General features: G+C 40.4%; 1 protein-coding gene and 1 long non-coding RNA gene across 4 annotated transcripts in view; one reads left to right on the top strand and one right to left on the bottom strand.

The window, feature by feature from the left end:
* Window positions 1-27,934, top strand: part of GRIN2A (glutamate ionotropic receptor NMDA type subunit 2A) — a 264,715-nt gene that overhangs the window by 165,269 nt on the left and 71,512 nt on the right. For all 3 annotated transcript variants that reach the window (XM_044978610.1, XM_044978609.1, XM_044978611.1), the window contains one exon: window positions 24,907-25,112. In XM_044978610.1, the coding sequence (XP_044834545.1) occupies window positions 24,907-25,112 (206 nt within the window). The remainder of the gene's footprint in view (window positions 1-24,906; window positions 25,113-27,934) is intronic.
* LOC123343526 lies at window positions 18,814-26,572 on the bottom strand. Its single transcript, XR_006572268.1, has 3 exons — window positions 26,455-26,572; window positions 25,846-25,938; window positions 18,814-18,915 (listed from the first exon to the last, which is right to left on the bottom strand). It is a non-coding gene; the product is annotated as an uncharacterized LOC123343526 (long non-coding RNA).

Below are 27,934 nucleotides of genomic sequence, written 5' to 3'. Positions count from 1 at the left end.
GACCAGTGGGGAGCTGACCCCCTCTTCCCTATACTGTGCAATTTATTGCTGGGTACATATTATAAGTGAATGAAGTTGTGGCCCAATTAAACCACATCCATGACTTCCTGTCTTTCTTCTGGCATGGATAGACAGTGCTCCATGTGCCTTCCTAGAGTTCCCTTCACATACCATACACCTCAGTTGCTTCCTTCACTAGCAGGAACAAACTGAGTGTGGACACTTAGATCTGTACAGTGTCATTCAAGTTTATTTAATGTTTCCCCTCTTCTTGTTCTAGTAGGAGTTTGACAGAAAGTCTGACACCTTTCAAGCAGTATAAATACATTATTAAACTTAGAGCCAACATCTTCCTTTTGTTGGTTTCCTGATGGGCACAATTTTACTTCAACTGGCAGCGTTTCAATAGGTTGCATCACAGTTCTGTTTCAGTGGGATTTTATAACTCCTAGTGTCTAATTATATGGGTCACTCACATAAAATACTGATAGTACAACAATCCAGTAGTCCTCGTAGTATAACGAATGTATGTACAAATTGCAGTATAGTTACTTTATAATGTGGGTAATGAAGAGTAATTGCTTCTGTTTAATGTGAGGTGCTTTTATCTAGTTTTCTCCGGAAGGTACAAGTTTTAATATGAAACCCCTTGATTCAGTTTCGCTTTGCTCATAGTATAATAATCTGTTTTTACTTGATTATAACTTCCATAAAATTTCTCTTTTGGGACTAAAAATACCTATGCTGGATTTAGCTGCAAGGTTTAAATGTGCAGAAAATCCATTCAGCCATAGCTGAGTTGTTACAGGCTGAAAAAGGTACATGTTCTCACTGTAAAAATTAAAAAAAGAATCATTTTCCCTCTATAAATGACTCAGACATGCAAACTTTGAAACTTACACTTAGTGTATAAATAGTATTAACTGGGGGAGGGGAGGGGGTGGTCCACAACCAAGTTTGAAAAAGGTTGGTTGAACGAATAATAGTTATAAGGCTGAAAATTACTTCTGGGAATGTTAAGTAGGCATCCACCAAGATATTATGATAGACCTTAAAGAAGCTCCCCAAGTATGTATTCTCCCGCCCATTCTTGCTGGGCACAGGGCATGTTCTCAGGCAAGACAGTTTACATAGTGTGTGTAATGTGTGTGCTTCATTGAAATGGTCTACCTGGATAAAAATGCAAGAGTAAGCAGCACCACCCCTCTCTAATACAGTGTGATGTGCTGCTGCCCTGTTAAACTAGCCCTGCAGAAATCCCTCCACAGCCAAACAGTAGTGTCTGTTCACCTCAATGAGGTATCATCCTTTCCCATTCAATTGACCTCAAGGAGATGTGAACTTCAAAGGCTTTTGGGGCCATTTAAATACAAACATTTTAAGCATGAATCACATATCCTCTTTTTTTTTTAAAGAAGCCAAGGAAATTAAATGCAAAAAACATATCAAAGTGTAGTAAAAATAGATAAAAAATATCAAATGCAAAATTAAGTTCCTAGAGAAAAATTAATTCAGCTACTTTGCATATCTTATACCAAACCTTACTTTATGGCGAACATTTAGTAGCAAAAGCAGGAACATATTACACTTAAGAGTATATTCCAGATATAAAGGTGAGCAGAGGCTAAAAGCAATTTTTGTGCTTTGTTACTATTCTGTGATGTGTAAAGGCAAACACATAGTCTGATTTATTAAAAAACATTTTTCCTGCTTCCTATTACCTTTATAAAATTAGCTACAATATCCTCAAATCCTTCTCTTTCTGAAGAACCCCAGTCTTCAGAGTAATGTCAAATGGTGCCGTACCCTAAGAGTGAGACTTACCACTCCCTTGGTCCTAGATTGGAGGCAGGGAGTAGTACAGTTCAGGTTATAGCCTTGTTGATATCACTGTTCATGTCTGCCCACCTGCACAGAAAGGGAAGTGAGCATCTGATATCTCTCATATTTCTAAGGTAAGGGGAAAAAAAGAGAGACTTTTTTAAAATGCATAATAAATTAGCGAGATGTAAAAAACATTTTTTGCTTTACTCCTGCTTGCAAAAATGTTTGTAGAAAATATTACATTGTATGTACAACACAGCTGAGTCTGTTCCAAATCTCATGTTGCTGTAGGAACCTTCACTTCCACATTTCCAGACTTATTAAAATTCCAACTGTGCATTAACACTGCATTTATTGTATATGGTCTAGGGCTTGATTTTGCACTTTGATTAACTTGCAGAAGCAGGAGTCAGCCTTGATGTGCAAGATATGACATGCATATCATGAAAACAGCGGGCTTGTGGTGGAGGAATCCCCTGTCTGAGATAAGAGAACTAAGTTCTCCACGGAGAGTTATGTCTGGCAAAAAAAATCTCCTGTTTCATATAGCCAATAGAGGAAGTGTAGCACGTACAGCATTACAAGCAAAGCAGCACTGTCCATGTTGAGAACTGAGAAACAGAATATTGGTTCAGATTTTGGAAAGCTTTTTGCTGTCAAATTACCATGATGTTGAAAAACCACTGAGGTAATACAGTACCGAGTATAATTTCTCAGGAAATCATTGCATCCAAAGTAGATGAAGTGAGGCTGCAGTTTTGTTGGCAATTCAGTGCACACAATGGGTACTTTCAATAAAAAATATGGGGAGACCATATACCTTTTAACTAGAATGGTTGAAATAACTGGGACCTAAATGTCCATTTGCTTACATATTCCTCATGTGAAATAAACAATGGAACCTTCTTATAGGCAACTCTGTCATGGGGCTAATATGTTCTAACATGATGTTAAACATGACTTTACACCTAGAGTAGATGTAGGAACACACTTTCTTGGCTAGCTTACTTGCAAAGTCCTGTTTAAAATCATGTTAGTTAAAATGTAAACACAATGTATTTCTAGATGTGTTCATGACAAAACTGTATTCAGAGTAAAGTCCAGAATTGCATCTTTGCTTTTCAGTGAACCACCTGGCTTTTTTTTATAGGTTTTATTATAGTGAAATTTCACTTCATTGTATTGGTGTTCTACTTAGCTAATTTCCTTGGAATGCATCAGTTATTACCTAGCAGTTGTTAAATGCTGTGTTCCAAAAGAATAATCCCCATTCTCCTCCTCTCTGGCTGAAAAAAATAGAGGAAGAATTGTAACTGTTGTGGAGGAGTGATGAAGAATGCTTGACTCCTATTTTTATAGCAGCTGGTTCCAGTGGGAAGAATGCAGGGGCATTTGTGCTGGAGCTGTTCCCCACTGGGAGTGAAGACATGGCCATCTAGACACTACTTCAGCTGCCGAGGCCCTGCCATTATAACCCACTAGTGTGCGTATGTTAGAGATCCCTTCTGTGCCAATCCACAGAGGATATGAGTTGTCACAGCCCCAATGTATAGATTCTTGGCACTTTAGCTCAAGCTGTAGCAGCTCATGCTTTTAGTTTTGGAAGGTCCCTGATTCAGTCCCCTATGCATCAGCCAAGAAGGCAGCAGTCAAACCATCAATCTGGAAGTGAAGACAAAGGGGGTCATTGGCCTGAGTAGTACTCTCCTATTATAGTGAAATTCCAAACCTGCACTATTAGAGGGTTCCGAGTGTTCATACCATAGGCTTAGATCTAATCCAGTATTTTTCAGATTTATTTCAAAACTTGCACTAAACAAGGCTATGCTGCCCTAGGCTAGTTGGGTCAAATCCTAATCTCAACACAGCTGAAGGAACTATGCCATGCACTGGGACTTTTCTTCACAAACTAAGGAGCAGCAGTAAAACCACTCAGGACTGCAATAACCTGTGTGATTGCTCTGCTGCTGTCTATCTATAATATAGGGGTGTGTGTGTATATATATCACTTATTACTCTAGTGCAGTGTTTCCCAAACTTGGGATGCCGCTTGTGTAGGGAAAGTCGCTGGCGGGCCGGGCCAGTTTGTTTACCTGCCCCGGGTGCAGGTTCGGCTGATTGCAGCTCCCACTGGCCACGGTTCGCTGCTCCAGGCCAGTGAACCGCAGCCAGTGGGAGCCGTGATTGGCTGGACCTCCAGACGGGGCATATAAACAAACCAGCCCGGCCCGCCAGGGGCTTTCCCTACACAAGCGGCATCCCAAGTTTGGGAAACACTGCTCTAGTGCCTGAGGGCCACAATATCTGTGCTTTCCTGTCCACCGAGAAGTGGGATGCAGAATAAGGGGTAGAGCTGCATAGTCTCCCTTGTGAGGCTCTCAACCCAGTTTTGGGGTCAGAGGGTCCAGTATGTTTCTTGAACTTCACCAAGAACTTTCAGGTTATATTCTAGAATTAATGTTTCCTGTCGTTAACATGTATATGTACTAATTGTAGCATGCGGCTTGAGGAAACTGGGATCTAGAGAAAAGTGTCATGCAAGAGGACCTTCAAAAATATAAAGTGATTCCAGTATTCTCTATCCTGCCATGCATCATATTTTGCAATGGAAGGGGGATGACAAATGCTTTTTTCCTTAGAAAAAATGTTTTCTCTCATGCTTTTCTCTGCAGTGAGACAAGGTGGGTGATGCTGTATTTTTTATTGGACCAACTTCTGTTGGTGGAAGGTATAAGTTATACACAGAGCTCTTCTTCAGTCTTGGGAAGGAAATCAGAATAAGTTAAATACAAGTAGGGGCAGATTGTTAGGCATAAGAGGTAATGCATGTTGTAGGAGGCCATCGAAATGGAGTGGGCAATAAGAGTTAGATTGTTATGAAATAGGAGTTTGAAGTGGGCCAATAAGGGTTAGCTGGCAAGTGTGTGTTACAAATTGTTGTAATGAGCCATGAAACCAGTGTCCCTGTTGAGTCTATGATATGTGGTGTCTAACATCATGAATTTAAGTTCCCAGGCTTGCCTTCTGAAGGTGCATGCAGGGTTTCTCTGAGGATGAGTATTGAAAGATCAGATATGGAATGATCGCTTTGTGGAAAGTGTTTATCCACAGGTGATATGGAGTTTTTGTCCTTTATCATTTTTCTGTGAGTTCATTTGCGAGCTTAGCGATTGGCTGGAGTCACCCACATAGTTGTTGCTGGGCACTTTTGATGCACTGGATAAGGTATACCACATGTTGTGATAGGCATGTGCAGGACCCGTTAATTTTGAAAGGTTTGTTTTTAGTGGTAGTTTTCTGCCATTGTCCATTGTTACTAAACTGACATGCTTAATTGATCAAATCTTGTAGTTTCCAGATACTGACTTAAAACTAAGATGAAATATTCCCTAAGAGTAGTTGAAGAAGTCCACTAGAACAAAGGAAACAGCTAGTTTTCCTACAAAAAGTGTATGTCAGTCTATATATTTGCTTGGTATTAATTTCTTGATATGAGTGAGATATTCCAAGTTTGTACATCTTCACCACACCTGTTGGCGTTTGAGAGAAAAAGAAATCATGTACTCTGTTTTTATATATATATATATATATTGCAAATGAAATGTGTTCTGAAGGAGAATGTGCCTGTTTGAACATTAATGAGAGCAGATGTAGCTATTCATCTCATTCTGTCACATTTTTGTTACATAATTATTATGAATAATAGTCTTGTAATTTAGCAAGCATTTTATATACTGAAAAAGCAGTATTCTCACCAGTAACTGCACACCGCACCATAGTAATTCTAACTCAGGAACTAATCCATGCAATAAACCTCGATGCCAACTCTGCCCACATATCTACACCAGCGACACCATCACAGGACCTAACCAGATCTGCCACACCATCACTGGTCATTCACCTGCACATCCACCAATGTTATATATGCTATCATATGCCAGCAATGCCCCTCTGCTATGTACATCGGCCAAACTGGACAGTCTCAATGGAAAAGGATAAATGGACACAAATCAGATATTAGGAATGGCAATATACAAAAACCTTTAGGAGAACACTTCAACCTCCCTGGCCACACAATAGCAGATCTTAAGGTGGCCATCCTGCAGCAAAAAAACTTCAGGACCAGACTTCAAAGAGAAACTGCTGAGCTTCAGTTCATCTGCAAATTTGACACCATCAGCTCAGGATTAAACAAAGACTGTGAATGACTTGCCAACTACAAAACCAGTTTCTCCTCCCTTGGTTTTCACACCTCAACTGCTAGAAGAGGGCCTCATCCTCCCTGATTGAACTAACCTCGTTATCTCGAGCCTGCTTTTTGCTTGTGCATATATATACACCTGCCCCTGGAAATTTCCACTACATGCATGCGACGAAGTGGGTATTCACCCACGAAAGCTCATGCTCCAAAACTTCTGTTAGTCTATAAGGTGCCACAGGACTCTTTGCTGCTTTTACTGATCCAGACTAACACGGCTACCCCTCTGATATTATATACTGAATTATACTAATGCAAATTATTGCAATGATGTTTTTGCGTTAGTTAGCTGCCCAGTCATAGTGCTATTTGTTGTATAATATTTACTCTCAGGTATAATCTTTGCCAAATATTTATTGTTAACATACTGTTCCTTTGATTACTTATGTTCTAATATCCTGAAAAGATTTAGTACCATAAATGTAATCTGACAGTTCATAGTACCTCACATAGATTGCAAAACCCGTTGAATGGAATCCTATTGTTAAAATGCTTTATTCCCAGCACAACATCAAGCTATCCATTTCAATGATAATATTGACTTTCTACAATTTGCACTTTTATATCTGATTATTCCTTTTAGAATTTGTGTGGTGTATGTGGCATATGTTTTTCTTTACTTCCCTGCAATTATTCCGGTCTTCAGCCAGGATGATATTACTAGTGACAGTCACTTGATTTATCTATTTTTTATAATGCACAGTAATGAGCTATTCTGTATGTTATGTTTTGTTGAGTTTTTAGTTGTTTTTGTCTAAATATGTTACATAAAGATAAATAATTTATCATCACCATCTTCAGCTATTGCCAGTTGTAGTTTGCAGAAAATGTACATATACAAATGATATCAGAATATGTTTTTTTTTCTAGACAACTCACTGGGTTACTTTGGTAAAGACTGAATGAGATGAGGCTCTAATAACTAGTATTTCTATCTGACATCAAACAAGCTCCTGCATTCTCAGCTGTGTTATGTATTTTCACTTGTATCCTGGAGAGGTGAAATCAAAACAAAAGGAAAACTTCCTAAATCCAGGTGAAGATGCAAGCTGTGGCTGCAAGGAGGATCTTTTAAGTATATTTGTGTGTGTGTGCCTACAAATGTATACTGTATGCGTGCATTATGGAAGCAGTGATTGCCATTTCATAGTTAAAACTGTGTTGAGTTTTATCCTTAAAGCAGAGATTCAAAATGTTTGTATATGGAAGTGTGTGTGTGTGTGCGCGCGCATGTATACTTATATTTATAATGTGTCTGTTTTGGAAAAAGACAGTATCCCTTTACGGTGTATTACCCTAAATTACAGACTCCACCTTAATGAAGTTTCTATATACACACATATGGTCCCATCACTATGATGTCTGCCCACAGTAATCTTACTCCCACTTGTAATTTTGCTGTTGACTTTAATTGGCTTCTTAGGGATCTTTAAACAGACTCTCTTTTCAGACACACACATTGCCATCTCTTTGCCCTCTAAGCAAACTATTCTCCTTTGTATAGATCTATGTGCTGTAGACTGTAACTATGTGTAGCTAATTGGATTTAGGGATGGAGCATAAATCAAATTTTTCAGACCTGTCTCTGAACTGTTCAATAGCTCCATCTTCTGGGTTACATAATGCCGAGTTCCAAATGGTCCTTCTATAGTGCATTTACTGCTCAATTAAATGGATGTCGCTCGAAAAAAATCACATTACCACAATGGGAAAAGAGATTTTAAAAGGAATATTAGAGAAAAATTACTTGAATCTCCCCATGTTGAACACTAGCCCAGATTGCTTGGGTTATGAGACTCCCTTAGAATCTCCTGGAGGGAGAGCTCATCACATTTGGATTCTTGTGGCCCTTATATTGGGAACTGAAAATATAATTAGCCAATTAAAAGGGAAGAGACCCAATGGGAATAGCTTATTTGTTAAAGCAATGTACTATTGAAATAAAGATGTCTGGAGAACTGGAAGTATTTTTGTTTGCTGGTACAGCAGTATGCTTTAGCACTGTCTGCTTGGGACTTTGCACACAACTTTGTCTCCAGTCGCATTTATGGTTAGGGCCATACCAAATTCACAGCCATGAAAAAATGTGTGATAGACCATGAAATCTGGTCTTTGGTCTTTTGTATACTTTTACTCTATACTATAAAAATACCCTACACTATAGGGTAAAAGTGTACAAAAGTACATAAAAACAACAAGGAGTCCAGTGGCATCTTAAAGACTAACAGATTTATTTGGGCACAAGCTTTCATGGGTAAAAAACCTCACTTCTTCAGATGCATGGTACATAGTGTTTTTCAGACTGGGGGTCTTGATCCAAAAGGGGGTTGCAAGGCTATTGTAGGGGGGGTCACAGTATTGCTATCCTTACATCTGTGCTGCTGTTAGCAGCGGCGCTGCCTTCAAAGCAAGACACCCAGCCAGCGGCCGCTGCTCTCCAGTCGCCCAGCTCTGAAGGCAGCGCAGAAGTAAGTGTGGCAACATCATGACTCCCTTACAATAGCCTTAAAAACAACGAGAAGTCCGGTGGCACTTTAAAGACCAACAGATTTATTTGAGGATAAGCTTTCGTGGGTAAAAACCCCACTTCTTCAGATGAAAGGAGTGAAAATTACAGATACAGGCATAAATATATATTGGCACATGAAGAGAAGGGAGTTACTTTAAAAGTGGAGAACCAATATTGAAGGCCAATTTAGTCAGGGTGGATGTTGTCCACTCCCAATAATTGATGAGGAGGTATTAATACCAAGAAAGGGAAAATTGCTTTTGTAGTGAGCCAGCCACTCCCAGTCCCTATTCATGCCCAAATTGATGGTGTTAAGTTTGTAAATGAATTGTAGCTCAGCAGTTTCTTTTTGAAGTCAGTTTTTTAAGTTTTTTGTTGAAGAATGGCTACTTTAAAATCTTTATTTATGCCTGTATCTGTGATTTTCACTCCATGCATCTGAAGAAGTGGATTTTTACCCACAAAAGCTTATGCCCAAATAAATCTGTTAGTCTTTAAGGTGCCACCAGACTCCTCGTTGTTTTTGTGGATACAGAATAACATGGCTACCCCCCGATACTTAAAAAGCGACAAAGAGTCCTGTGGCACCTTGTATTCACCCATGAAAGCTTATGCTCCAATACTTCTGTTAGTCTATAAGGTGCCACAGGACTCTTTGTTGCTTTTTACAGATCCAGACTAACACGGCTACCCCTCTGATACTTGACCTCTGTTACTTGTTACGATACCCTTGCAACCCCCTTTTGGCTCAGGACACCCAGCTTGAGAAATGCTGAGTCTTAAGGGCTTTACATATTTATATTTTTCTGTTTTTAAATATATAGTCATGTTTTGTTACAACACTGTGAAATTTAAGACTTAAATATCTGAAACAGTGAAATTCAAGATTTTTTAAATGCTGTGACCGTTACATTTATGAAAATGGATGGTGAATTTGGTAGGGCCCTATTTATAGTAGGGCTTCTATGTTGTGGTTTCTCCTTCCACTTTTGCTTACTGGCTAGGTCTACACTGGGTATGTCTGGGTCCGGTTCTGTTCAATATCTTCATAAATAATTTAGATAATGGCATAAAGAGTACACTTATAAAATTTGCAGAAGATAGCAAGCTGGGATGGGTTGCAGGTGCTTTGGAGGGCGGGATTAAAATTCAAAATGATCTGGACAAATAGTCTGAAGTAAATATGATAAAATTCAATAAGTGCAAATGCAAAGTACTCCACTTAGGAAGGAACAATCAGTTGAACACTTACAAAATGCAAAATGACTGTCTAGGAAGGAGTACTGCGGAAAGGGATCTGGGGGTCATACTGGATCACAAGCTAAACATGAGTCAACAGTGTTACACTGCTGAAAAACAAACATTCAGGGGTGTATCAGCAGGAGTGTTGTAAGCAAGACATAAGAAGTAATTCTTCTGCTCTATTCCAAGCTGGTTTGGCCTCAACTGGAGTACTGTGTCCAGTTCTGGCCATCACATTTCAGGAAAGATGTGGACAAATTGGAGAAAGTCCAGAGAGAGCAACAAAAATGATTAAAGTTCCAGAAAACATGACCTATGAAGGAAGATTGAAAAAATTGTGTTTGTTTAGTATGGAGAAGAGAAGAATGAGGGGGGACATAAGTTTTCAAGTACATAAAATGTAGTTACAAGGATGAGGGTGAAAAATTGTTCTCATTAACCTCTGTGGATAGGACAAGAAACAATGGGCTTAGATTGTAGTAAGGGAGGTTTAGGTTGAATATTAGGAAAAACTTCCTAACTGTCAGGGTAGTTAAGCACTGGAACAAATTGCCTAGCGAGGTTGTGGAATCTCCATCATTGGGGATTTTTAAGAACAGGTTGGACAAACACCTGTCAGGGATGGTCTTCAGTGCACAGGACTGTACTAGATGACCTTCCAGTCCTTCACTTCTATGATAGCTTCACTTTAATTGTGTACCCTACATTATACCTGCTTCGGGCAGAAACCTTGTTGTCTTATGTCTGAGGCACTGTGTGCACCAGCTATCTAAGGGCAGGTCCATACTCACCGCGCGGGTCGACGCGGTGAGTTCGACTTCTCGGAGTTCGAACTATCGCGTCTGATCTAGACGCGATAGTTCGAACTCCAGAAGCGCCGCGGTCGACTCCGGTACTCCACCACTGCAAACGGCGGTGGTGGAGTCGACGGGGGAGCTGCGGAGTTCGACCCCGCCGCGTCTGGACGGGTGAGTAGTTCGAATTAGGGTACTTCGAATTCAGCTACGCTATTCCCGTAGCTGAATTTGCATACCCTAATTCGAACCCCCTTTTTAGTGTGGACCAGGCCTAAGTAACAAATGCTAATTTTATATCCATGAAGTGTGCCATCGGTTTTATTAACTGCACAGGATAACTCTCATTTCTTGAGTCTGCTTAGGGCTTCCAATTTAAACTAGGCACACTCTGGCATAGTACTCCTTGTCCTAACATCATGGCGATTCATTAGCATGGTTACTGAACGGGAAAAGAGGATTTTGCCTATTTATAATTACAACTGTTTATATTACATTAGTGCCTAGAAGGCCCCAACCAAGACTAGGGCCTTGTGGTGCAAGTCACAGTACAAACACATGAGACAGTCTCTGCCCTGAAGAGCTGACAGTCTAAATAGCCAAGAAAGACAGCTCATGAGAGGAGACACAGACAGAGAGATGTAGTGATGTACCTAAAAATCACTCAGCCAGTCAGTAGCAGAGACAAGGATAGAACCCAACTCTCCTGACTCCCAGGGCCATGCCCTGTCCACTTGACTGACAGAGCTGCCCCCCTGAACAAAAAGTTCACTGAGAATCATGCAAAGCTTTACAAGCCTTGGGTTGTCTAGAAGAGACACTTGATTTATGCATGGTTACAAATGACAGATAATAGTTTTGTTTTAACTCAACTTTACTTTTAATTAATTCATAGTTAGTTTAGTTTTGTCTTCCGTTAAAATCCTGACAGTGTTATTAATCTGCTTTGTAATTTAACAACGGGGGAAGAGAAGCAGACACACAGGAAGAGAATCTGGGTGCCCACAATCAATTATAATCTGTATACCACATACTGCACACTTTTTGTCCATTCTAACCTGCTGCTGTGAAATCTTGGCACCTGAGTTGTGATGCTCCCACACCACTTCGGTTCAATAAATGTCATCCTTTCGTAGTCTTAATTGGGAGCAGGGTAGAGTGATCATGTTAGATCTCTATTCCAATGGGGAAGGGGGTAAAATAAGCAAAAGCAAATCCTGCAGTCCTTATTCAGTCTTCATTCATGCCACAATAAGGGACTAAGGACTGCAGGATTTCACACGTGTACACTAATACACTGCTCAATGTTAGGATAAATTAATTATAGTAATAACTCTCAGCGGAGAACCTTTCATTTTCAAAGCATTGTAATAATATGAACTAATGCACCCCTTCGAGTAGTATCTCCCCTCAGATGGGGTTTTATCACACTTTCTGCTCAATGTATATATGAATTAATTAGGTGGGTTGGTAAGGAGACATGAAATATGCAGGGCTGCTCAGAGGATTCAGGGGGCCTGGGGCAGGGCCGGGTCTTCAGTAGCAATTCAGCGGTGGGTCCCTCTCGGAGGGAAGGACCCGCCGCCGAATGCAGCCGAAGAATGAAGCGGCGGCGCTAGAGCAGCCTAAGTGCCACCAATCGTGGCTTTTTTTTTCTGCCACTTGCAGCGCTTGTACTCACCGGGTGGCACTCCGAGGGTTCAGCAGCACTTCAGCGGCAGGTCTTTCGTTTGCTCCGAGTCTTCTGCTGCACTGAAGGACCCGCCGCCGAAGACCCGAAGCGAGTGAAGGGCCCGCCACCAAAGTGCTGCCGAAAACCCGGAGTAGCTCACGGAGCCCCTGCGGGGACCAGGGCCTGGGGCAAATTGCCCCACTCCCCCCCCCCCACCCCGGGCGGCCCTGGAAATATGGTGCCTTCAGCATGCTGGCTAGAAAATGGATACCTGTAACTAAGGAAAATAGTTAAACCCATGCATTTCCTGCACGTAATCAGAAAGGACATGTCATCAGCAGTGCATAAGAGAGTGCAGATTACATCCGACTACATTATAGGTGGGTTTAAAAGGATTTGATTTTGATTGGTAAATATTGGTAACTGTCAATTTCACGACACGCAGACAAAAATATTTCCATCAATAATAATAATCAAAATTTACAGATAGGCAAAATAAGAAAAATGCTGCTTGAGAACTTTTTAGAGTTTGATCTAGGGATATTTATTTTGTATATTTTGACATGGGCTGCCGGTAACTTGTGTTTTAACGGTTATCAAGCTTTAACTTTTTGAATCTCAGACAGTCATTGAATAATTGTCTCTCCCATAATTTCCCATTCAACTGTGAAAAGGTAAATGGATAAAAATAAAAAACGTAAGCCCCATAATTTTGTGTAACACTTAAGCCAATAAAAATAGTCTTAAAATAAACATCAATATCATCACTGAAATTATAAAATAATAAAAATAGAATTCTGCCAAGCCTAATGAGAGCTTTTCCACCTTACAAATTACTTCTCATTACAGCACAGCTTTCTTTAGAATAAACTTATGCAAATTGTCCCTAAGATTCTTGTTCCTTCCCACACAAATATGTAATAAGTGCTTTACTTTTTCTGCACTATATTATCATTGTGCAGTGGCCGACAAGACACAGTGGGCATTTTAGGGTTGTAAAATTCTCATTTCACTTGTAATGCTTCATTCTTCTCTGTTATACAAGCTCGCTCTATTTTGCTTATGTGTTTCAAATCATCAGGACCTGATATAAATGTCTAGACTCTTCAATTTTAAGTTCTAATTCTGTGTATTGTGATGCCACCAAGGGTACGTCGACACTACCCGCCTGATCGACGGGTAGTGCTCAATCTATCAGGGATCGATTTATCGCGTCTTGTCTAGACGCAATAAATTGATCCCCGAACGTGCTCCCCATCAACTCCGGAACCCCATCAGGGTGAGAGGCTGAAGTGGTTTCGACGGGGGAGCTGCAGCCGTCAATCCCACGCCGTGAAGATGGGAGGTAAGTCAAAATAAAATACGTCGACTTCAGCTACGAGAATAGTTGCTTATCTTACATCGACCCCTCCCCCCGCAGTGTAGACCAGGCCCAAGATCAATAGGGAAAGCGAATTAGTAGCACTGGGCTTCAACTTATTCTGCTGATGGCAACAAGTAGCAATGTTCACTATTTCTGTTTAGTACTTCCATTTATGTATTTGACAATATTTTGCATAGCCTACATTTTGGCAGTCGTTATGGCTTATTCATGCCCAGAAGGATATACACTGGCAGAGAACAAATGGCACTGAACATACATATTGGTGTTAAGACTTCAGAATGTTGGATCTTCTGTTGGAATACCTTTTCAAATTCCTATTAAGAATTAATGGTGACAATTTTCTTCTTGATGGTGATAACCAAGAATTTATGCCGTCTCCTTATTAGTGCTGTACTAAGTGATGTAAGAGGCTTACTGAGAGCTGAAGCAGTACTTGTTGGACTCACAGGGTCCTCACATGTGAGTTGTCTGTTGTGCTTGGAGGCCAGCATGGTTAACTATGAACGGAAGCTGAAATAGCTGGGGTGGAGAATGGAGAAAGGAAGAGATAGCTACAGAGCAGCTGAGAGTGGAGAATACAGAATGTCCTATGACTAAACCATATGTCTTGAACCAGAGATAAGTAAAGAACAACTCAGCTGGACTCTTTCCTGTAGTGCACAGTCTGATTAGTAGAAACAATCTCCTCTTGTTCCTATAATTGATCACAGTGATGAGCAGATTGAACTAAATCAAAGTCCTGGAACTGAACTGCACAGCTTTCTCCTCACACTATAAGGAATTGGCAATCAAAGCCTGGTTGCAGTGCTCTTTATTGTCAGACCAGATTTCTATTGCGATATTTTGTGCTTCTGAAACCAATCTGTGTAGCCCAGGTCTATCCAAATGGCAAATTTGTCATACTACAAATGCCTCTGCAATAGATTGGCTCTGGGCTCACCTTCATGGGCTTTTGATTGTAAACCCATGTGCTTCTAGCCACATGGAGTGTGTTCTCCTGGCAAGGAAGTAAATCCTGTCACAATTCAGCAGAAATGAAGCTGAAACTACTGTCAGGCTCTAATTTCTGCTGGCCTCAAATGTGGAAAGGGGAGTAAAAAATGTCCCTGCTGGTGGTCTTGTTTTCCCCTTTGTTGTCTTAAGAGGAGACTAGCAACATCCCGCATGCTCTGCTCTCCTTTTCTGTGGAGGGAAGAATAGAAGAACCCAGCAACCCTTCACTGGGGAATGAGGAAGAGGCATTTAAGGAGTAGGCTATCTGGTGGAGGAAGACCTGGTAGCTGCAGCAGCAGGCTATACATTTCTGTTTGTGAGTCTTGATTAGAATCCCTTCTTAGCAGGTCTTACAGCAGAGCACTTCCATTGCCTTTCATATTGCTGAGAATGCAGCATCTCACTCACTCATTGACTAGAATTATATGTATGAAATCATTCTATCATTTTTTTTCTTTCCTACAATTGCTCCTTTTCTTATATTAAAAAGGGAGATTTTTAAACCAACATCTAAAGAAACCTCCAGAAAAATCATATACTGCCCTCTGAAATGAGCCCTAAGTACTCCTCTGATATTTGTTTAAACTTACAAAATACACTCAATTTTGCAACTTGATATTTTATTCTACAATATCAAACCATTATTCATCCACCAGTTCTGAGTAGTATTTTGCATTGCCTAATATCTTCATGGATTTGCTATCTTCACTGTACAGTTTATTATGTAGAGCCTTTCTCCTGGTTAGATGTTTAACTCAGATAATTCTTGGAGCATATTTTCTTTCAATTTAAATTCTAATAGTGCGCATTAGAGTGCCGGAATTGGTCTGTGCAAAGAGAGAAACTTGATATAGCACCTTAGTGATTTGTTTTCTTCTTAAAAGACCCTTTGGCAAATGTATGCTAATTAAGAGCAACAAACCTATAACAAATATACTGGTAATACATACCCCTTTCCCCATGTTTTAGATTGATAGCTAAAATGCCTATTCTTGTCAGAATATATTATGTGTTTGCATACAAACTGCACTCTATAAAATGTTAGATTTCCCATTGCATCGGTATAGCTCTAGTTAAGCTACACTTTAAACCAGCAGAACATGTTTCTTGACACAATATATTTCCAGAGGTCCTTGATGGAAGACTACTACCGCCCACTTCCCAATGTACAGTAGTCTCCCTCAAGCATTGCATTCCTACTGCTACACTATTGAAAAGCTTTGAAGTTAATTCATTCATAGCTGAGAGAGATCATCCCCTACTTTTGAGGTGCTACATCCAAATGTATACGTATCAAATGTAGTTTAGCTTTTAGAGACTATACATTAAAATAATGTTGCATCAGAATATACAGGGTCAGTGTAGTGTACCTTTGTCCGTGATACATCAATCAAATTGATTTTTTTTTTGTCTTTTTAAAAGACTAACCCAATTCAGCTCAATAGTAGATTTTCAGACTTAATTGGAGGGTGAAGTTTCAAACTCCCTTTAAATCAGTGGGTTTCATATAGTTAAAATCAGCCATAATGAGGTGTTGAGAATTGTACAAAAAATCAAGTCTGTGCATTTATTGCATTGAATTGCAAACCATTATATGCAATTGCATACAAATTGCCCAGCTTTGGCAAAATATTTCCCTATATAGTAAATGCTCAATTATTTAATTATCTACTACCCAAGATGTGTTTGTTCAATGTTTGTAAAGTAATTAAGTCCCTCACATGAAACCTTTTAAATGAAAAGGGTTGTTGTTAATAATAATAAATAATAAATAAAAATCTGATTAGAATGACAGTCCAACACACTGGGTTTCCCCCAATAAAAGTTTAAAATTAGTCAAAAATATGGCTTCAATATGAACAGTTTTTCCTCACTGAAATGATTATCTCAAAACAGTCACAAGATCATATTTAAACCCAAATTAAAGTACATTATTCATCTCTATAGTAAACAAACAGTGGTCTCTGAGTAAAGTTACTTTTTAAAATGGTCATATTTTGAGATAGGTTTTTCAAAAAACTAATGTCCCTAGCACCATACCTTGAAACTTATAAAATACACTCAAATTTGCAACTTGATATTTTATCCTCCAATACTAAATCATTATTCATCCACCAGTTCTGATGAGTACTTTGCATTGTATAATATCTTTATGGATTTTCTACCTTCACTGTGCAGTTTATTATGTATCTTTTGCATATTTCAGTTAAAAAGGAATGCATCCAAGCTGGGGATCACTACTTTGCAGCGGATAAGATCCAATACACCAGGGATCAGCAACCTTTGGCCTGCGGCCTGCCAGTGTAAGTGCCCTGGCGGGCTGGGCCCGTTTGTTTACTTGCCGCGTCCACAGGTTCAGCTGATCGTGGTTCCCACTGGCTGCGATTGGCCGTCCCAGGCCAATGGGGGCTATGGGAAGCGGCGTGGGCTGAGGGATGTGCTGGCTGCCACTTCCTGCAGCCCCCATTGGCTTGTGACAGCGAACCATGGCCAATGGGAGCCATGATTGGTGAAACCTGTGGACGCGGCAAGTACCGTAAACAAACTGGCCCGACCCACCAGGGGGCTTACCCTGGCAGGCCGTATGCCAAAGGTTGCTGATCTCTGGTCTTGGTTATAAACAGAGGTGGGTGTAACCTACAAAGTAGAAAGATTTGGATATTATTTTAAAATATAGAGATGTGTGGTCTAGTGGTATGAGCACAATAATGGGAGCCAGGAACTCCCCAATTATAAGACATTTCTGATGCTAACTAGTCCCAATTTTGACTTTGGTAAATCACTTAAGGCCCTGATCTGGGAAAGCAGTTACATGCTTAAAGTTAAATATGTGCTTAAGTTCTTTGCTGATGTAGGAGCCTTAACATCTCTGCCTCAGTCCCTCAGTCTGTAAAATGAGAATATTTATCTGCTGCACAAGGATGTGGTAAAGAAGAAATGTTTAAAGATTTAAAATAGTATTATTTAAAATTCTCATTGGTACTATCATTAAGATTCTTGTTAACAATATTATAATTCAATGTAATATACAAAAATGCAAACCAGAAAACTTCCAAAGTTAATTTTAATATTAAATCCTTCCTATTTTTTAATTAAACACTTTAATTATGTAAAAACTAAACAATATGCATGCCAAATGAAAATAAATAAATTAGAAAAAAATGTGAATTTGAAATTCAGAGCTGTGGCTGATAAGTTGTGTGTTTTCATTAAAAACATATACTGTTCAGCCATCATACTGCTCAGAAGTCTAAATATGTGAAGATGGGAGCTGTTCACTCATGTGTCTAGCATCTTTGACAGAGCAAATCCAGTGTTTGTGCTAACCAGTTCTTAATTAGAACTAGCAATATCCAGCCCAAACATTCCTCAAGAAGGACGATCTGCAGGCATTTTCTAATTAACATTACACATCATCTACCATTCTCAAGTCACCAGCAAGATTTCCTGAGCATTTTTCTACCACTTCCTCTCATCATTGTCCCCTCATGCTTTGATACAGTATAGACTGACAGCAGCTTGTTGCTGTTTGCCACGCTGGTCAGTGGAGAGCTTTCCAATAGACATGGACTAATTCCCTGATACTACAGAGCCCTTCTGAAGTCAATGGGACCTTTTGGGTGTATAGCAATCCATCTGGATGGGTCACAATGTATGACTGAGACCTAGGAGTGTGTCTGTCTTGGTTCCACTGATGAACAATGCTGACATACAATGTCATTGCTAACTTTCAGGTTAGTTAGTTAATAAGTTACTAGGCTGACACTGTTAGAGTAAATCCCCTACCTGAATGTGGCAGTTGTTACAGATACTGGGCCTAATTTTGAGGGGAGCTCAGCACCCCACAGTTTGCACTGTCTTGATCTGCAGTTGTAAATGATCAGCACTTCTTAAAAATCAGCCCTCCCCCCTTTTTTACTCTCCACCTCAGAACGGTAAGATGGCAATAACGATAATTGAAACAGAGAACACTAAACTAAGAAACATTTTCTTTAATCCTCATCTTTATATGAACAAATAAGCTCAGATTCCAGCTGGCAGCTTGTAATTATATTTCCAATATGACAGAGATTCAGCAGAATAATGGGAAGAAGCAGTGGCTTGTCAAACAAGAAACCTTTTACAATTATGCAGCATGTTGTCTCTTCACGAAGCTATGTCTACAGGTGCACTGCCATATTCGTAAGTAGGTAAATGCAACAGAATCCCAGCCATGTCCTCTTTCTATTTTTCTTACTGCTGTGAATAGACAGGTGGGAGGTAGACGTCGGGTTGCCAACTTTCTACTTGCACAAAACCGAACACCCTTGCCCCACCCCTGCTCCACCCCTCTTCCGAGGCCCTGACCCTTCTCTGAGGCCCCGCCCTGGCTCACTCCATCCCCCCTCCCCCTGTTGCTCACTCTCCTCACCCTCACTCACTTGCTCATTTTCACAGGGCTGGCTCAGTGGGTTGGGTGCAGGAGGGGATGAGGGCTCTGGCTGGGAGTGCAGACTCTGGCGTGGGGCTGGGTATGAGGGGCTTGGCGTGCAGGAGGATGCTCCGGGCTGGGATTGAGGGGTTCAGAGTGTTGGAGGGTGATCGGGGGGCAGGCTCCGGGCTGCACTTTCCTCAGGCAGCTCCCGGAAGCAGCAGCATGTCCCCACTCCGGCTCCTACATGGAGGCACAGCGAGGCGGCTCCACGCGCTGCTGCATCCAGTCTCGTCCCTCACAGCTCCCATTGACTGCAGAGCTACAGAGCTGGTGCTTGGGGCAGTGGCAGAGCGCAGAGCCCCCGGCTGCCCCTACACCTATGAGCTGGAGTGGGGGACATGCCACTGTTTACAGGAGCCACATGGAGCCAACGCAGGCAAACCCTGCTGCCCCGCTGACTGGACTTTTAATGGCCTGGTCGGCAGGGCTGACTGGAGCCGACAGGGTCCCTTTTCGACCTGGCGTTCCGGTCGAAAACTGGGCACTTGGCAACCCTAGGTAGATGCTGCTACTCTGTGCAGTTTGAAATTCTTATTATTTTTATTGCAGTGCTTGCCACTTCATTTGACTGAAGTTTTAATCCTTTTGGAACTCTCCCAGTACTAGCTGGTGGAGTTCATAAAATGGTTTCACCATGGGCAAAAATGCACATGATGTCTGTGTGCTAACACACCCAAGCACAGACACTGCTGCAAATGGGATTACATGCTGTCATTTGGCAGACAATCCCTTTTTGAAATGCAGCTCTATCGTACAGATATATGGGATTATTTTCATGCACGTGAAATTGTTTTTCTCCCAATGGCCTAAATTCATTAAAGGAATCACATGGGGATAGGTTGTATTTTTGTCAAATTTCAGGCCGAAACTTTTAAAGTAGGATACAGAAGTCAGGCTCTGAAATCCCCTTGATTGAGAATTGGGCACCTATTAGGCTCCTTTGAAAATTTTAGCCTTAGTGTATAAGAGGCAGCCATTCTCATACTTCCTTTTAAAATTCAGCATTATTGATTTGAGTCCCTGTGCATCCCAGGAAGGCAGAAACACAAACTGAATAGAAATTAGGCCGGGGAGAGCATGTGCTTAAGTGCTGCCCTGAATGGGAATGGATTTAAGCATGTGCTTTGCTTTAAATTATAAACTCTTTGGTGGTGATGACAGTCTTTTATATCTATGTTTGTACAACACTTAGCACAGTGGATCCCTGCTGGAGCCATTGGACACTACCACAATAAAATTTAATAGTATGTGGGATGGGTCTCCACAAAATTAAATATAAGTAATTTATGGCTTGAAAAACAGGAGAACTAAATGTTTCTAAGAGCAGTATTAACTTCTACTGCACACTCCGATCCCCATCCGTAAGGTCACAGAATGAGCCATGGCAGCACAGCTGAGCCAATGATTCTGCTAATGTTGGGAATGGGTCCCTTGAATTTTCTGAAGATCTTCTTCCTGCAGGATTTTCAGGCCAGATGCCTGATTCTCCACTCAAGTCAATTGAGAAAAGCTTCACTTAAGTCACTGGAGAGAAAATGGTGAAAAGCCAGGATGACAACAGGCCAGTTCTCCAAAAGATGCATCCCAGTAGTTTTGGGGTGATTGAATGTTGTGGGTTTTGTGTTGGACATCTGCAGTGTCTTTAGCTGGGAAAATTGAATGTGAGACTGAATTTGCGAATTCATACAAAACTGATACTTCACTAGCTATCAGATTGTGATCTCTAGCCCTCAAATTGTCAGTTTTTAATTCAAATTGAAATTCAATGCTCTTTGCTCCTTGAACTATTAGTTTAATTTTTAAAGATGACAAAACAACAATAGTATTTATTCTTTTAATTTCTAAAAATGTAGAAGTATCACCAAACCCTACTTTGCTTTCATAGTTCGGCCTAACAGATTGTACTGTTAATTCCAGCCTGTTTTTTAGAGAAACAAATGTTTGTCAGATTCATGATTGTTATTAAATGGTTTTCGCTAAATTAGTCAGGAATTGGGAAAAATTCCTAGGATGCATATTAAGTGGCTTGATAGCTTATTTGTATTTTTCATTATCATAGGGCTCAGGTAAACTGTGCAATTATATTTAAAGCTACAGGCAGTTATAAACAGTCTGAAGAGGGAATGCTATAAAAAGAGTTCGCAAAGTATTGAAGTAATATGTAGAAATACTTGATATTTGGATAGCAGAAAGAGTCAAGATTGGTTGAGCAGAGACAGATATTGAGCCTGATTTTAATCTCTATTACTTTATTTTAAATCAGGACTTAACCCCACTGAAGTCACTTAAGTGTAAAACTTACGCAAGATAGATCAGGATTGGGGCTATTACCTTAGGAATGTGTGTAATTTAAAAAAAAATTTGAATGAGGACAAATTTTTAAAACAAATTTGAAATTTAAAATTTGGCTTGAGTCTTCAAAATAGGCCAGAAATGATCAAATAAATTATTTATTGTAAAGTTAGAGGCTTTGCTTGCTTGTTAAGCTTTTAAGGCTATTACATTTCTAAGTAAAACAAGTTAGAATGCATTATTTATAATGAGAAGTAAAACATGCACAACTGGAATTTGTTCTTGCCAAATATGACAAAATGACCTGGCCATTTTTACAGGTCACAGAAAAAAGTGAGATGGTTAGTGCTTTACTTCAGTCAGCTCTAACAATGATTTAATAAATGATTCTGCAATTTTGAGAACAGTAAGAATATGAGAATATAAGAACGGCCATGCTGGGTCAGACCAATGGTCTTCTAGCCCCGTATCCTGTCTCTGACAGTGCCCAGTGCCAATGCTTCAGGGGGAATGAACAGAACAATTTCAAGTGATCCATCCCCTGTCATCCAGTCCCAGCTTCTGACAATCAGAGGCCAGAGAATGGGGTTGCGTCCCTGACCATCTTGGCTAATAGCCATTGATGGAGCTCTCCTCCATGAATTTATCTAATTCTTTTTTTAGCCCAATTGAACTTTTGGCATTCACAGCATTTCCTGGCAATGAGTTTCACAGGTTGACTGTGTGTTGTGTGAAAAGTATTTTCTTTTGTTTGTTTTAAATCTGCCGCCTATTAATTTCATCAGGTGCCCCCCCCCAAGCTTTTGTGTCATGTGAAGAGATAAATAACTCTTTTCTATTCGCTTTCTCCATTCCATTCATGAGTTTATAGATCTTTATTATTCCCCCTTAGTCATCTCTTTTGTAAGATGAACAATATGTCTCTTAATCTCCCCTCATATGGAAGCTGTTCCATATCCCTAATATTTTTTATTGTACTTCTCTGTATCTTTTCCAGTTATAGTATATCTTTTTGAGATGAGGTGACCAGAACTGTATGCAGTATTCAAGGTGTGGGCATACCATGGATTTATATAATGGCATTATATTTTCTGTCTTATTATTTATCTCTTTCCTAATGGTTCCTAACATTTTGTTACCTTTTATAACTGCTGCTGCACACTGAGTAGATGTTTTCAGAGAACTTTCCAAAATGCTTTCAAGATCCTTCTTGAGTGGGAACAGCAAACTTATACCCCTCATCATTTTAGCTGTATAGTTGGGATTATGTTTTCCAATGGGCATTACTTTGCACTTATCAACATTGAATTTCACTCATCAACATGTCATTTTGTTGGCCAGTTTAGTGAGATCCCTTTGTAACTTTTTGCAGTCAACTTTGGACTTAATTACCTTGAGTAATAGTGTATTGTCTGCAAATTTTGCCACTGCACTGTCACCCCTTTTTCCATATCATATATGAATATGTTGAATAGCGCACAGGTCAAGTACAGATCGTTGAGGGACCCTGCTATTTACTTCTCTCCACTGTGAAAACTGACCAGGTACTGATCTGTGATCGCTCTTATCTCATGACAGCTTATTTTGCTTAAGAGCCTTTGATGTTGGACCTTGTCAAAAGCTTTCTGACAGTCCAAGTACATAATATCGACTGGATCACCCTTGTCCATATGTTTGTTGACTTCCTCAAAGAATTCTAATAGATTGGAGAGGCATGATTTCCCTTTACAAAAAACATGTTGACTATTCCCCAACGTATTGTTTTCATCTCTGTGTCTGATAATTCTGTTCTTTACTACAGTTTCAACCATTTTGCCTGGTTCTGAAGTTAGACTTACTAGTTTGTAATTGTCAGGATTAGCTCTGTAGCCTTTTTAAAAGTAAGCATTATGTTAGCAGTCATCTGGTACAGAAGCTAATTTAAAAGATAGGTTACATTCCAGGGCCAGTAGTGCTGCAATTTCATATCGGAGTTCCTTCAGAACTCTTGGTTGAATAGCATCTGGTCTTGGTAACTTATTACTGTTTGACTTATCAATTTGGACACCTTAATCTTGGACAGTTCCTCAGATTGTCACCTAAAACAAATGACTCAGGTGTGGGGATGTCCCTCACATTGCATCAGTCTTCATTGCAGGCAAAGAATTCATTTAGCTTCTCTGCAATGGCCTTATCTTCCTTGAATGCTCCTTTAGTGCCTCAATCATCCAGGGGCCCCACTGCCTATTTGGCAGGCTTCCCACTTCTGATGTATTTTAAAAAAAATGCTGTTAGTTTTTGTGTCCTTAGCTAGTTGCTCTTTGATTATAATTTATTTCTTTTTTGGGGGGTGGGGGTGGGGGTGGCTACACTATTATACTTTTATACTTTACTTGCCCAAATTTATGCTCCTTTCTATTTTCCTCACTAGGATTTGACTTCCAATTTTTCGAGGATGCCTTCTTGCTTCTAACCTCCTCTTTACTCTCTTTAACCATGGTGGCATTTATTAGTCCTCTTGCATTTTTTTGGGGGGGGGGGGAGGGGGAAGGAAACAATACATTTAGTTTTAGCCTCTATTATGGTGTTTTTAAATAGTCTGCGTGCAGCTTGAAAGCATTTCATCCTCGTGACCGTTCCTTTTAACTAGCATCCTCATTTTTGTGTAGTTTCCCTTTTTGAAGTTAAATGCTACTGTGGTGGGCTTCTTAGGCATTTTTTCCCCTACAAGGATGTCAAATTTAATTACATTATGTTTGTCATTACTGAGCGGCTCAGTTATAGTCAGCTGTTATACAAAAATAACATTCTGATGAATTGATAATCAGTCCACACTTGTAATACCCAGAGAATGCTACTGCAAAGATTTCCAGATTGAAACCTGTCTGCTGGTTGTGAAGTTCCATTAATACAACTCTCTATTGTATTAGTGTTAATTTGTTACCTAGAAGGTGTCATTCTTAATAAAAATGCCAAGCTTTGAGGTGTGTATGTTGCTAAAGAATGCCTAAAGGAGAGAGGTGCTGGTAAGTATTGTTTTGTTTCAGAGAGTTATGCCAATAACGCTCATATAAAATTGACAGACATACATTTTGTTCCTAGATAGGAAACTCTTTGGAGCAGGGACAATAGCACAGCTGGGGGCACCTGTTGCTGCTGTAGTGCAAATATATATATTTCAAAATGTTGACCGTGTTATAGCTAAGAATTAAATAACAACAATCAATGTTGTCAATGAGAGTAGCAGACCTTTACCTACATTTTTCCTCTTAAAAATTATATATCCTCAGTTGACTTGACCCTACTGGTTTTTTCTCTCTTAGTGTGTCAGCTAAATATTTCTAAACCAATTCTGATGGAAAATTAAGACTCTCTTTCCAATATAGTTTGGTGAAACTATGTACCAGTCCCCTAAAAGTTACATCTCAAACAGCGACAGCCCCAAGCAAGCAGATGTCAGCAGTGTGTGTCTCTTCATGTTTCAGGTGGGAAAATGGGAGAACAAGACTCTGAGCCTGACGTATTCCGTATGGCCGAGATTTAGTTCTTTCGCAGACAGTGACCCTGATGACAACCACTTGAGTATTGTTACCCTGGAGGAGGCCCCCTTTGTCATCGTTGAGGATATGGATCCTTTGACAGAAACTTGTGTAAAAAACACTGTGCCATGCCGTAAATTTGTCAAAATTAAGTAAGTACAAACTTTTCTTGGGAAATATCTTTGTTTTCAAATACACCTGATCTTTAGCGTCTTCTTTTTCTTCCCATCAATTCTCTCCCTTATTTCTTTTATTTTGCATTTTTAAAATATATTTCAATTTTCTGTTTTTTTTTTTTTTTGTTCCTTCTGCATTTCTTTGTTTTGTCCAACTATTCATGTTTTTGTGCACGTTTTTCCTTTTTGTGATATGGACTGTTACACACTTTAGCTTCTGATTAATGTTATGTAAATCACATTAAATCAATGTCTCGATAATAAATCACAGCAAATTCTCAGTCATGAAGACTTAGTTGTTGAGTCATATGGAAATAGATTACACTACTGGGGAAAAGGTTATAATTTAACAGAAGCTTTTAAAACTGATTTAAGAATGTCCAGCCATTTTGATGAATCCTCTGACAGTGGCAGATACTGAAAAGATGTATTTTTTGGTATAATATTCTGTAAAGAAAGCTCTGTGACACGGAATGCCAGTATGTCGTACTTACCAGTGTGTCATACTTACCAAGCTCTATTCCCACCTCTGCCTGTGATTTTCTCTGCAATATTGGACTTGTCACCGAGACTGAACCAGTGCTCATAGAAGTCAAGTGGGAATAAAAATCTCATTGATTTCAATAGGTGTTGAATCAGGCCCTTAGCCATGCTGTGCCTCTCTCTACACAGCTGCAAAAGGAGTGTAATAATAATGGCATGTACCTACCTCACTGGGATGTTATGAGGTTCAACAATGTTTGTAGAACTGCTTTGAGATACTGGAATGAATGGTGCTTTATAAGGATCCATCCAGAGCCTCCTGAAATCAAAGAAAGTATTTTGATTGACTTTAGTAGGCTTTGATCAGGCTCTAAACTTCTTGTTGCTGTTGTTATATATTCCTACAAAACCCTTAGTGTTACCATGGTGTCACAGGGTCAACTTACAGCTAGGGATCGCACTTCCTGGCCACTCTGGGGATTAGTTCCTTCCAGGTCTGGGGCCCCCTTCTGTTGCTCCTTGCACACCCAACCTACTGCGCTCTCTCTCTCTCTCTCTCTCTCTCTTTGACTCCAGCTTCTCCTTCTTTGTGACTTGACCCTCCACCAAGGCCACTATACATGTTTCCCCCTTCCAGAGTATCAAAATCTTTCCTTGCTAGCAGTCTCTGGCAGTCTTCCCATTCAGTACCCCACAGTGCCGCTTCCTCAGTGGCTGGCAGGGGAACCTGGGCCCACCCTCTACTCCGGGCTTCAGTTCAGGGACCCTCTAATCAAGAAGCTAAGATCTGTTGCCTCCTTGACCTTACCACCTTTTCCCTCAGCTCTTTCCTTACCTCCTGGTTTCCCCAGGTTTGCCAGTTTCACAACTCCTTCCTCCCAGAGAGTAACTGTAGCTGCAAACACAGCTCCCTTCTCCCAGGTAGTGACTGCAGTCTGCTTCCCTGCAGCTCCCTCTGCTATCAGCTTCCTGGCTTTATAAACTCTGTCCAGTTCCTTCCTCCTTAGCAGGGCTCCCTCATTCAGCCAGGGGATTACTTATACCACCTGATTGCCCTCAGCCAGGGCTGGCTCTAGGCACCAGCGTTCCAAGCATGTGCTTGGAGCGGCCCTTTTCAAGGGGCGGCACTCTGGCTCTTTGGGGGTGGCACTTTTCAAGGGGCGGCACTCAGGCCTTTAATTAATTAATTAATTTATTATTTGCTTCGTCGGCAGCACTCTGCCCCACCCCTTATTTTTTGCTTGGAGCAGCAAAAAACCTGGAGCCGGCCCTTCCCTCAGCTGTGGCCTGTCTGGTTACCTGGCTTCCTTCTTAGCTTACATTAACCCTTTCAGGGCAAGTGTGGGGGTGCCTATCAAACATGGCCTATCAGAACACTCACATTTTTGTAAATTGCTATGGTCATGAAATGTACATTGAAGTAAAATGTAAGAGCAAAATTCTCCTCTTGCATCCATATGGTTGATCTGAGTTTTGCTTTTCTGCTTGCTCTTCATGCACAGAACTCTGCTTGATGCTGGTGGGAATTCTGTGTACTTCTAGGGGGCAAAATACAGAGGCCCAGAGCCACCCTTGGAACTTCAAGGAGATTTTTCTCCTCACTTTCAGATTAAAATGGATTGTAATGATTTTCATGTGGGAGAATTCCATAACTGAAGGCATAAGTTTGTGTGTCTCTCTCCTGTTGGAGCTATTGCACTTTTGTCTAAATAATTACATATTCATTGGGCCAAGGAGAGGGGCTGGCTCTGTGGCCTGGTGGTTAAGGCATTGGTGACATGAGCCTGGATCTCACACCTCCCAAATGAGTGCCCTCACCAACAGGTTGTTTGCTATTCTGGCTGGTCTCTCACTTACTCACACACTCCCACCCACCCCCACACATGAGAAATTTTCCAATGAAAGTTTAATTGAAACCAATTTCCATGAAAACTTTTGGTTTTGACTAATTGACATTTTCTGAGGAGAAAGAATTAATTGAAAATTTCCCATCCAGCTCTAGTCAAGACCATACAAACCTCCCTACATAGGAGGACAGTATAGTCCAGTGGTAAGGTTAATGGAATGGGAGTTATGAGGCCTATGTTGTATTGCAGGGTCTGCTGCTGAACTTCTGTATGACCTTGGGAAAGCTACTTCAGTTCTGTATTTCAGTTTCCCCATCTGATTGGGGTAACAATACTTGCATCCTTTTAAGTAGTGTGAAATTTGTGTGTGAAAAGCCCTCTATAAGAACTAGGTTATTATTATATGTTTGAAATGAGTCTTGTACTAGAGACATGCTTTTGATGTGTGTAACACTTATTTATAAAGCT

This window comes from Mauremys mutica, chromosome 11 (genome assembly GCF_020497125.1).
Source record: "Mauremys mutica isolate MM-2020 ecotype Southern chromosome 11, ASM2049712v1, whole genome shotgun sequence".
In the NCBI taxonomy this organism is placed as follows: Eukaryota; Metazoa; Chordata; order Testudines; family Geoemydidae; genus Mauremys; species Mauremys mutica.
Note: the sequence above shows the minus strand (reverse complement) of the source record. Positions and strands in the feature narration are given on the sequence as shown.